The sequence below is a fragment of the Danio rerio genome, chromosome 10 (assembly GCF_049306965.1).
Source record: "Danio rerio strain Tuebingen ecotype United States chromosome 10, GRCz12tu, whole genome shotgun sequence".
NCBI classification, from domain to species: Eukaryota; Metazoa; Chordata; class Actinopteri; order Cypriniformes; family Danionidae; genus Danio; species Danio rerio.
In genome coordinates, this window is record NC_133185.1 from 6,287,911 (window position 1) to 6,300,258 (window position 12,348).

Here is a 12,348-nt window from a genome sequence, read left to right on the forward strand (position 1 = left end):
GCCGGTGTTGTCTATCGGACGAACCGTACGTAATACGTACATAGCAGACCTTGCAAAACTGAGGTTTTTTTTGTCGACAACACGAACGTTGTCAACATAACTCACTGGAAATCCAAAATGCTTAAACACCGGCGTCTTCATTGAAAGAGGAGAGGGTTTAAGTTCTGTCGACGGGTCTCCTGCTTCTGCAGTTTAACAAGCACTTCAACAAGCCTGTTTTTTTTCCCGCTTGGCAAGCCAAACTGACGTGACATGGGGGCGTGGCCACATCGACGATTCTATTTTTTGATTCGATAATCGAAATTGAGCATAAATTTCGATCGATTTCGATTAAAAATCGAAATCCTGACACCCTTAATATGTAGGTTAGTGTATGCTCCATTCGGCCATTTTCCTTTCTGTCAGCTTTGCATTTAATTACAGACTTAATAAATTAATAGAGCTCAGAACAATGTTTTGTGAGTAATTTTTACGTTTTGTGACAAGTATACGTGTAATAAATAGGACAAATGGAAGTTTGTTTGAATATAACTTAATAGTTTTTTGACCATACGTCATTGTTATTGTTCATTTATTCGCTAGCTGGAGATTAAGAGTTTTGAAACAATTCTTAGCGCATAACTAATGAAATTACAAAAATAGATATGTAACTGATGCCTTGAGTAAAATGCATCGACCACCGTTTCCCGTATTCACAGTTGGAAGGAAGAGGTTCATTCAGTAGATGGTCTATAACCATTTTCTTGCTTGTAAAATGTTCAGTTTGTCTGCTTTAAAAAAATCTGTCATGTAAATAGCGATGGCGAATGCACCATGGTGCGACACAACTGACTCTTAGGCCGTACTCACACTATGTACAGTTGCCTTGAACCGGGCCAAAGCATGCTTGTCCCCCCTCCCGTTTCCCTCGACGGCCCGCACTCACATTACATTCAGGCCTGGGCACGATTACGTCATCGATGATGCACTGTTCACTTCAACAGAAGAGAAGCGCTCTCTTTTTTTTTTAGTTAAATAGATTAAATCGTTTGGGATGTGGTGACACACAGTCAAATACTTCACTGAACAGATCCGCCACTTTGGTGCTCATAAATAATCATAAAGCCCTCGTGCTGCAGGAATTAGGAGGTTGCTGAAGGTGCAGCTGTCTTGCAGTGAGGGCTTTGCGTCTTTAATAAACTACAACAGTTTGCGTTCATTGAACGGTAAGAATGATTAAATAATCCATATCAAACAGTCCCTTAAAAGTCACGTCTCGCTTTCAGTTTCGGGCTTAGGTGCGTTTTGCCCTCACACTACAAGCGTACCACGCCAAAGCCCAAGTTTTTGGCCAGGGGCGGCCAAGTGAACCGTGCTTGAGCCCAATTCAGCGCACTCACACTTCTCAAACGATCCGGGAAACGGGCCTGGTAAGGGTTTGGATAGCATAGTGCGAGTACGCCCTTAAAGGTAATTGATTTACTGCACATTATGCTCAAAGCATACCCATTTTAAAACATGAGCCGGATACACAGACATTTTTTTTCCCATCCTTAAAAAAACAAAAGGGCATCCGGACACACGATAAGTTAAACTGCTCATATGAGCTTTAAACTATGCACAGTTTCTTAAAATAGAGCCCTTAGTCTTGCTTTTTTTTTTTTGCTTTGCTTTTTTTTATAAAAATATTGTTTGGCAAATTAAAGTCTTTAAGCAGAAAGCTACACAATGTGATTAAGGCACTCACATCCTGCATCAAGGTAGATTCCGTAGGCACATTTTCCCATGTATGTTAAGGACTCTCTGGAGGCTTCACACATCAACATATGACCCATGTTTTTGCTGAGGTTAACTGTAACACTGACGGAGGTTTCATTTATTTTGTGATAAAATGTCTTTGATAAAATGTCTGTAGTTTCTTTGTTGCTAAAAGACCATTTGATGTCATTTGAGGTAAATTCAGATCCACCCTGGAGGTGGCATGTCGCTGTGAAGTTTCTTTCCAACTCAACAGGAATCTTAGTCTTGGAGTCTGGAAGAATTTTTAATACACAGCTACTGTTGGAACCTGTGTGGACAAAACACTGAAGTGAATATCATAAAAAAATGATAAAGAAACTCTTAAATGCGAGTTAACAGAGTAAATGAGCGGTGACGTGGCTTACCTTTTGCATAATGCAAGAGCATCAAGACCAACAGCCAATGATGTGAAGTGTCCATGGTCACATCAAGCCTGGTGTCTGAGAAAAAATAGGAAATGATCAGTTATAAAATCATTAGTTCAGGTTCTCTATTCTGATTGGTTGAGCTCATAGAATGAGCTGCATTCAAATCAAACGGCAACCTCCTGCTCTCTCTCGTGAAGCAAACACTGAAGTAACTGAAACTGAAGGTCATTACAATTCCGCTAGTCCTGGCTCCATAATAGAACAGATTTGACCCCACTGTTAAAATTGCCAACTTTACAACAGAAAAAAAGGGTGTTTATAGACTGGTACAAAGAACAATTTTGGTTCATATAGCTAATATTACCCTTCATGACAACTGTGAGGGGGTGAATTTTTTATTACTCATCTGTTTCCGTTATATTAGGATGTATAACATCTGCATAATTAAGGGTGTGGCTACTTGAGTGACAGCTAGGTCTTGCTGGTCACCATCACTTCACCTCAGCTGATTCCGGCTGATTAGCCGCTGAACTCGGCATATACATCATATATTTGTTTTGTTTTATGTGGCTTTACATAGTCAGTTGCCTTTTGGAATTATTTATTACAATTATCAGATGATATGGCATGCTGTGTGCACTTAAATGTGCTCACAAACCATTCACCTGGCTTCCATTTCCCAGGTGAGTGAAATTATATACTTGTTTACCATCTCTATAAATGTATTGGTTTTATTTTAGATCATTTATCATTTACATTTTTCTTTAGACATGTAATGCACTCCAGAATCGGACAGATTGAATATCTGTAGGCTATAAAACATCTGAGTCATTAGCCCCTTTCACACAGTGATACCGGTAAATATCTGGAAAATTTCCGGAACGACTTTACCGGTATATTCAAAAAAGCGCTGTTCACACAGGCGAGGACGTTACGGAAATTTTCCGGAAAAGAGCATTCACACATCCATTCCAAAATACCGGTAAATTCTGACATCATTCACCACGAATGAGCTTTAAACGGCTGCGCTTGTATTTGTAAACATTTGACTAAACTACAAACTCTGTGGATGATCAATATTGTGAACAACTTTCGCAGGATCACTTTCGCATGTCGAGATGTTCATAATATGTGCGTGTGCAGGCGCTCACAGGCTGTTTCGCAGGCACAGGCAAAGCTTGAAGGTAAACAAACAACGGCTTATCATAAGCATCTCATCGATGATTATTTACACAGTTGCCATTAAGAAGAACATATAAACGTGATCTGACTAACTTCTAGCAGCTAAATGTGTCTGGAAAAATATTCAAAGGCTTTTATTCCCATAAACCGCGCGGACGTAAATGCGTCTGACTGTTGTGATTGGCTAAAGCAGACGTCTCACGCCAGCACGTTCTAGACGTGCACGCGCTTATTACGGCAATCTTCCTTCTGCATTCACACAGCGCAGCATTCCAGCAAATTGCCGGTAACGTTACAACTTCTCTTTCCGGAAAATAGCCAGAACGAATTTACCGGTATTTTCAAAAAGGACCTGTTCACACATACAACCTTTCCGAAAAATTGCCGGCAATTTTCCGGAAAGGTCTAAATGTGTGAAAGGGGCTATTGTCATACAGTGTTATGCGTGGATTATATCAATAGCCTTGCATTTACTAACACAAACTATATCTGAAGTATTTGGATGTAATTTGCGTTTCCTTCTGTAGTAAAACGTCATAAGAAAATGTTTAATGTTAGTGGCTTAATATATTACATTGTTTTTAAAAGTCTAAACACTTTATTGATATAGTGTAAAGCTAAGCGCATGTGGTCAGAACACAAACGAGTGGCAAGTAATGAAGTATTGAGCGTTTCTCCCATAGGAAAGCCAGTCCAAGCAAAATGCCAGCATGCCTCTGTAGCTCCGCTCATGCTCCGCCTCTTTGCCCTTGTTTGGTATCCCCCGGTCGCTGCAATGACGCGTCAACAAAATAGCAACGGTTGGCCACACCTACGGGTAGCTTCTTTTGGGTTCTTCAGAAACCTATGGGTGACGTCATGGATACTACATCTATATCTTTTACAGTCTACGGTTCAAATCTGTTGTAAATAACTGTAAAAACAAACTCCTGTACTGTAACTTTTGATTGGCAACCTTTCTATTATCATTACTGAGCCAAAGAAACAGAAAAACCTAAACATTTAAAGGGGGTCACACACTAGAACTATTCCAACATATGTTTTACGCAGTGCGTGTCCTTCCAGCTCCAACCCAGTATTGGGAAACATCCATACAGTCTTACATTCACACACTCATACACTATGGCCAGTTTAGTTTAGAAAAAAAGTCTATATAATTTAGGTGGGTTTCTTTTTATTTTGATGGTCCGTCTGTTGAATTTAAGCTATATTGCATCTACATGCCAACTAATTCTCATTAGATTATAAGTAGACTGTTTGGTTGGGGTTTGGGTTAACGTTGGTGTAAGTTGACATGTACATGCAAAGTTTCTTATTGTCAGGTAAATGCCTGTTGAAGGAGCACAGTATCAACAGATATTAAGCAGTCTACTAATACTTAAATGGACCATCAAAATTAGGTGTTACTTTAGATGGTTTAATCTAAATACTCTGAACAGACACAATAACTTTATTAGATGAAAAAGTTTTTTTTAGATTTTTTAGACTTACCTACAATTTCTATGTTTGTATTCCAAAAAATGTATTCCAACTCGAGTCATTTGGCTTTTAGGGTGAATTAAATATTCAATATTTTCATCCCATTGGGATAAGAGGATGGCTAGGTTATTGCCAACTTCTAATATTCGGGGAGGAAAACTTCTACCATGAATTATTATCCAACTATTATCTAACCTTAAGTGATAGATCAATATATTCTCAATTTTTTAAAGTAAACATAGTTAAAAAAAAATTCAAAGCAGTTATTTAAATAAACAGTGATTAATACCTAAATGCGTTTTTTTGTTGGTTTTGTTTCTTGTCGCTTAAGCAACTGCTAATTTTAGAGACCTCAATGCCAGAAAAATTGCTGATAGAAGTGGAACATTTTGTGACTGATTCTGCAGGCGATATGCAAATTAAAGACCAGAGACACGCCAGTTGATTTCCATAATGACCAACGCAGTCTACCAAAAACAAAAAAGCTACATTTTAAAAAAAGTTGCTAAGTAATCAGTGAAATAATGCATTCATCTGCATTCTAAAAGTGTTTTAAAACCATTCTAAGACTTTTTAAGACCCCTTTTTGGAATTGTCCGCGGATACAAATATGCAGTGCAAACAGTGCAAATATGTTTATTTAAAATGGCCAATTTATCTTTATTAACTTCACATGTATGTTTTTTTTTCAAAGTGTAGGATTTTATGTGTTCCCCAGTTTGTACATGGGCAACCAGCAGCTGTGAAATTTTAGTGGGTTTTTTTTACACAATTTTTTTTTTACACAATTTACTATGAACTAGTGTAATTTACTAGGCTTTTAAGTAAAACAAAATAAGTATTGCAATAAGTCGTTTTTTTTTTTTTTCTTAACCTCTTGCTGTTTCTATTGCCTATTGAATAACAAAAATTTAAAAAACACATGTCAAACCATGAGAACCAAACCGAACCAAAAACCATGTCAAAAAAAAAGAGGTATGTATTGAACCGTGGCCTAACTGTATTGTTGCATCCCTAGTTTACAGCATGCATTATGTTTTTAGTTAGATTGTGCTGTCACGTATAGTAGGCCTACAGGTCTGATATTTTTACTTAAAAAGATATATTTTTTGAGTTTAGCACCAGAACAATAAAAACTGTATTATGCTTTTAAAAAATAATAAATAAATAAATAATAATAATAATTAAATAATGGCACAGTATCGGAATCGGATCTGTATCGATCGATCGATAATTTTGGCATCGGGATCAGATCCAAAAAAATGGTATCAGTGCATCCCTAATTAGCACCATTGTTATTGTTTACGTCTCTCAAAATGGTCTATTACAGCATAAACTGACAGGCCACTTCATTAGATACACCTGTTCAATTGCTCGTTATTGAAAATAATTTAGCCAATCACAACCGCTCAATGCATTTAGGCAGATATAAACATGGTCAAGATGATCAGCTGAATTTCAAACAGTTTTTAAAGTGACTGTGATTTACTTATGCCCAATCAAAGAGAGGCGGTTCATTCCGCTGTGGTGACCCAAGATTAATAAAGGGACTAAGCCGAAAAGAAAATGAATTAATGAATTAATTCTGTCATCATTTACTCTCCCTTTATTTGTTGCAAACTAGTTTGAGACGCTTTCTTCTGTTGACACTAACAAAGACATTTTGAAGAAAGCTGGAAACCTAAAATCATTCAATTCCATAGTATTTGTTTTTCCTACTATGGTCATTTTCAGCTTTCTTTAATATATCTTATTTCGTTTCTTATAATAAAGAAACTCATTAAGGTTTTGAACTATATGAGAGCCAGTAAAAAGTGTGTAAATATTCACTTTTGGGAGAACTATCCCTTTACTTCCAGAGGTCAATGGAGACCAGATTTAAGCTGACAAAAGGTGAACAGTAACTCAAATAACTACTCACTATACAATGACATCTAAAAACAGACATTTCTGAACACAACAACTTGGCATGGGACGTTAACCGTTTTCAAAGTATACCACGGTTTGGAAAAGTCAAGGTTTTAAAACCGTCAAAATTTTCTGCAATACCGTTCCTAAGATGTGTACAATTTTTTTATTTACGTTTTTTTTTAGGACAACAATATCTCCAGCAGAAAAGATGCCATTTTATGTTGTAAAAAAAATCTGTTTTTGAAGCAAATAAAGACAGCGAAGGTCAAATCTATTTAGCCTAAAATGCTTACTTTTCCAAAATATTTTAAATGTTTCTCAAAATAAAAAAAATTGTGTTCAAGGGGGGAAAAGTTTTTGTTTTTAACCAAGGCATTTAAAAAGAATATATTTTAGAGCAGTAATCACAATACCGTGAAACGGCAATATTTTTATCCAAGGTTATCATATCGTCAGAACCTTAGCATCCTATGCCTAAACACAGCAAACCTTGAAGCAGACGAGCTACAGCATCGGAAAAAAAAACACTGTGCCACTGCTGTCAGAAAACCACAGCAAAACAAGGTGACAATTCACACATGCTCACCAAAACTAGACAACAGAAGAGTCAAAACTGCTTGAACATGGAAATGAGGACTACAGGGTTCTTATATATTTTTCAAATTTAAAAATTTAAGCACTTTTCAATCACATTCCAATTATAGATTTATACACATATACAGTTGAAGTTTTTTGTTTTTTTTAATATTTCCTAAATGATGTTTAACAGAGCAAAGAAATTTTCACAGTATGCCTAATAATATTTGTTCTTCTAGACAAAGTCTTATTTGTTTGATTTCGGCTAGAATAAAAGCCGTTTTTAATTTTTTAATAAACATTAAGGACAAAATTATTAGCCCCTTTAAGATATATATCCTATCGTTAGTCTACAGAACAAACTATTATGTTTAGAAATGTGTTGAAAAAATATTCTCTTTGTTAATAATTCAGAGTAGCTAATAATTCTGACTTCAACTGTATACTTCATCACATCACATCACATATCAGATGTTATTTGTTTTAGTACTCTATAGTATAGTATAGTATAGTATAGTATAGTATAGTATAGTATAGTATAGTATAGTATAGTATAGTATAGTATAAGGAAAACTTGGATAGCATGATTGCCCAAAGCCCAATATTCAATTACTGTCATGAATTATTTTAAATGTCATTTACCCACATCTCCAATGTCTCTTCTTTCACTATAATTTAATTAAACTTACATTTATTTTAGTTTTATGCATTGATCGCTCATTAAGCCGTAATGCATTTTGTGTTTTTCCACAGCTTAATCAAATTGCACAGATTAATGAAAAATACATAATATTTTAAAAAGTATAAAGAAAGAAAAAGAAAAGAAAAAAAATATTTTTTTTATTAAAGGTTGTGCTATTTAGATGGTTTATTCTTATTACCTATTTAGATAAATTTTTCAAGCATTTTCGAGAGCTTTATGAAAAATCTAAGCACTTTTCAATCTTTGAAAACACTAGATTGAAATTCAGGCATTTTGAAGAATTTCCTTGTGAGTAACATTATACTTAAAAGCATAGTTCACCCAAAACTTAATAATCTGTAATAATAATTATTTACTCACTTTTCAATCCTCTCAAACCTGTTTTCTTTAAATCAGTTACTTTTTTGTGGTGAACACTAAACAAGTTATTTTGAAAAGAGTCAGAAATTTGTAATCATTGACTTTAAAAGTCATTGGTTACAGGTTTTCAGCTTTCAAACATATTTTGTGTTGAGGGTGAGTAAATAGTAAGTAAATTGTTATTTTTGGATTAACTCCCTCTTTAGGTAGCAAGATTGATGTAAAGTTGGTTTTATATTCGCACATTCGTTCATTTTTGAACAGTGACGTGAAACTCTACTTTGAGTATTCGGTCTGAAATCACATGCAAGTACGGCTTAAAAGCAATATTTGCGTAATTTAATTGACTGTGAACAATGTTGTATTTTGATAGTCATTGGCTGCTAATATGAGTTAACTAAGCCTGTCACGATAAGGAATTTTGTTGTGCGATATATTGTCAGAAATTGTTGCGATAAGCAATATTACTGTCATTTTGAGATCATTCTATGCCACTCATTACATGACTATATACTGGATAATAATGCAAATAGTAATAAACTCTTTAAAAGGCTGACATTTGCATGGAATTGCTCTGCTATACTATAGAGTACTGAAACAAATCTGATATGTGATGACGTATAAATATAATTTGGAGGTGACTGAAAAGTGTGATTATTGTTATAGGCCTACTGTATATTTCACTATTTAGAATTAGCAAAGAATGCTTTTCTGGAATTATATTATTAAGAAGAAAGTCCTAAGAAATGTATGAATAAAAAAACAACCTCAATGGTCGCAAGGTGTACCTAATAAAGTGGCCAGTGAATATGTTATGTGTATATATACCACAGTTAAACAGTAATTTCTTCTCTTCTACTTTTACTTTACTACAAGTACCGTTAGTTCGGATCATAGGTTCAGACGCTTTTATCATACATCGTTTGTCCTCTTTAAACCTATACAGTATAGCAGCATAACAACACAGTGTGTATAGCTTTAATTACAACGGTATTAGTGTTACATTACATTTACTGAAGAGTGTGTAATTTACAAGCGGCAGAAAATAATTAGCATAACTGCGTGAGCGTTAAATAAGTAAGTTAAAGTAAATTACAGCGTATTTTACTAACCAGACTAGCGTTATCAAGTTTATTGACGTCATATCACGGCAACGTAATTCTTATAATCAACAAAACGAGCGTTTATACTGCAAACGTAACATACAAAACGACATAACAGGAATATATATACGAGAATTAACGCTCTTACCTTTGTGTAATCATATTATTACTGTAAATTTGAAGACATCGCGAATGATGAAGTTATGTCTGTTCGCCCTGTGTCAGTTGTTTCCGGTCACCTCTAAGCAGATGCATATATTCATCTGGAATGATCTACAGGCGCGCTCGCGATAGCTGTAGTCGTGCATGTCTTCTATATATCTACGCACTCCTATCGTGCGCAAAAGAAACACGCCCCCTGTAACGAAACTCTTCGTGTGATTGGTCGACAGAACTGTCAGTCTTCGTGTGAATCATGATCTGTTCCATTTCCAGTCAGTCCACGCCCACTGCCCGAAAACACTGTAAAGCGATCTGCTCTCAGCCAATGTGAGCTCCAACTGCTTGAGTGTATTTACATAAAGAACAAAATGAAAATGACAAATGAATGCTATTTTGAGAAGTGTTCTTCTTGTAACCACTTGCTATAAATTCAGCTTTACACATTTATTGATGTTATCGTTGTTGTTATAGAATTGTAAGATACAGGGAATTTACTGGAATTACGGTACGTTTGTTGCCAAAATCTGTTTACTTTAGGATATTTTGACGAAGTGAAAGTAATGTAACACTTCCAAATTGCCCTCAGCACCTTACTCATGGAGGACTGTGAGGTATTTATGAGAAGAGGTTTTTATTCATGACAATATTTGAAGATGCAAAAACCTCTGAGGGCCATCTGAAATTTTCTTCTACAATGAAGCTTTTTCTTGGCCTCTTGTGTTTATGTTTAGTTATTTCATGTTAAAAGCGATTAAATAATCTGTTATTTATTAGCCATATAAGTGAAATTACTGAATCAAGACCAGCGGTGTAAATTAACAAATTACAAATACTCAAACTACTGTAATTGAGTAGTTTTTCTCAGGAATTGTAATTTACTAAGTAGTTTTAAAATTGTGTATTTTTACTTTCCCTTGAGTACATTTTTAGTGCAGTATCTGCACTTTTACTCCGATACTTCAACCTGCAGACACTACTTTTATTATTTCTTGTCTATGGGGATTAGAAAAATCAGTCCTGTGATTCCTGTCCAATCAAATCACACATTGAAGGTAAATCGCATCATAATGAACCAGGATTGTCACGATATCGGAATTCGGTACAATCGATACTGAATTTTTTAAAACGTCAATTTCCAGATAACATTTGAGCACTATTGTGCACGTTCTTGAACACCGTTGTTTTGCCTTTGGGTTCACATGCTCAACAGAAATGACAGTGATTGGCCGTGAAGGTCATCCGTTCACCAAACTCACCGCTGTTTACTGAGTAAACCACAGGTACAGGAACACTGCAATGTTTCAATGTCACGCCGATCTGACAGGGTATTCGAGTGTCATCAAGTGTCAGAATGTTGTGGGCCTGCCATACAGGAATTATGATTATGGATTATAGATAGCGAAATTTTGCGGTTTTTATTTTAGCATTTTTTATTAAGTATGACGGTCAAACATGAACGTGGTTATGAATAAATTAAAACATGTGCTTGTTCGTTGTAAAAAATGACAAAATATACTAATTTGTGAATCTCCTGACTTCCGGGTGCAGCTATCCTGCCGTTCTGGCTGGTGTATTCTGGGAAATGTTCTTACCCCTTGGTTTCGAGTGTGGTCCTGAAAAATCTTTGTTCAAAGGCCTATCTACCCCTTCCCTTAGCCCTACACCTTCAAAGAGATTTGAGATTTAGGTAAAGGGAAGGGCTAAGGGGTAAAATTGGGATTGGGCCTAAGTAAGTCAGCCGACAGAGGCTTTTGGTGGATTTACGAGAGAAGAGCAGGCGTGAGAGAAATTTGAGACCTGAAACGCGAACCCAGGCTCATTCTGAAAACGTAGTCCCGTGGACGTTTCTGGAGACCGTGAAGTACATCCCGGGAGGTACGTATTTTTGCATGTTTTTGCTTTCACAAATCCGCGAAAGGCCGCTGTGTGTGCTTTTTCGCATCTCAAATGCCTCTCGCGCCTACGCTGTTCTCGCGTAAACCCACCAGAGGCCGCTGTCGACCAACTGAATGACTGAATGATTGACTGGGCGACTGGCCAATCGGCAGACCTACTCTCCTCCTTCCCTAAACCCAGCCAATTTTACTGATTGACCCACCCACCCACTTACTTCCTTAAACCCAATTGACGGTTTACAAAAGCCGTCCAGAAAAGGAAAAGCCCTCGTCTGATTTTTATTACGTTTTCGAATTTTACCACATTCCCACCCTGTTGTTCACTTGTTTATTTTATTTGTTGGATTCTGTTTTTGTCTTACCTGATTTCTGGAACCGCTCTTCCTCAGACTCGAACTGCTCTGCGTCTCAAGTCCACCGACGTACACGACGAGCTAACTGGACAAACTGATTGCGACAGGAAAGCCCTCCACACAGTGGTAAGCGGTCAGCTGGTAAGCACCAAAAGGAATGGTGTCATACTGCCATGTAGCGTTCGCTTAAAAAAATTAAATGCAGCCATACGTACCTCCGGCTACATAATTTGCGGCCTCCAGAAACGTCCGCTGGACTACGTTTTCAGAATGAACCTGTGTTGGAAAAAGCATACAGTGATTGGATTTGCGAAAACAAAAACTGCAAAAAAAAACGTAGCTCCTGTGACGAATTTGGCGCTCTCCAGAAATGTACATAGCAGTACGTTTTCAGAATGAGCCTGGGTTGGTATAACCTCTGGCTATTGTGAATAAAATAGTGCTGTACTGTAAATTCCCTCTTACATAATAAACCAT

At 36.4% G+C, this 12,348-nt stretch overlaps 1 protein-coding gene across 3 annotated transcripts in view; it reads right to left on the bottom strand.

Moving 5' to 3' along the window:
- il6st (interleukin 6 cytokine family signal transduce) overlaps window positions 1–11,972 on the bottom strand; it is a 35,255-nt gene extending 23,283 nt beyond the window's left edge. For 2 of the 3 annotated variants that reach the window (NM_001365484.1, NM_001113504.2), the window contains exons 1-3: window positions 9,610–9,666; window positions 2,145–2,219; window positions 1,727–2,047 (exon numbers count right to left, since the gene is read on the bottom strand). In NM_001365484.1, the coding sequence (NP_001352413.1) occupies window positions 1,727–2,047; window positions 2,145–2,199 (376 nt within the window). In that variant the 5' untranslated portion in view covers window positions 2,200–2,219; window positions 9,610–9,666. Of the gene's footprint in view, window positions 1–1,726; window positions 2,048–2,144; window positions 2,220–9,609; window positions 9,667–11,880 lie in introns of those variants that run through there. The other variant, XM_073913434.1, reaches the window with a different exon arrangement.
- Between the last annotated feature and the right edge of the window lie 376 nt (window positions 11,973–12,348).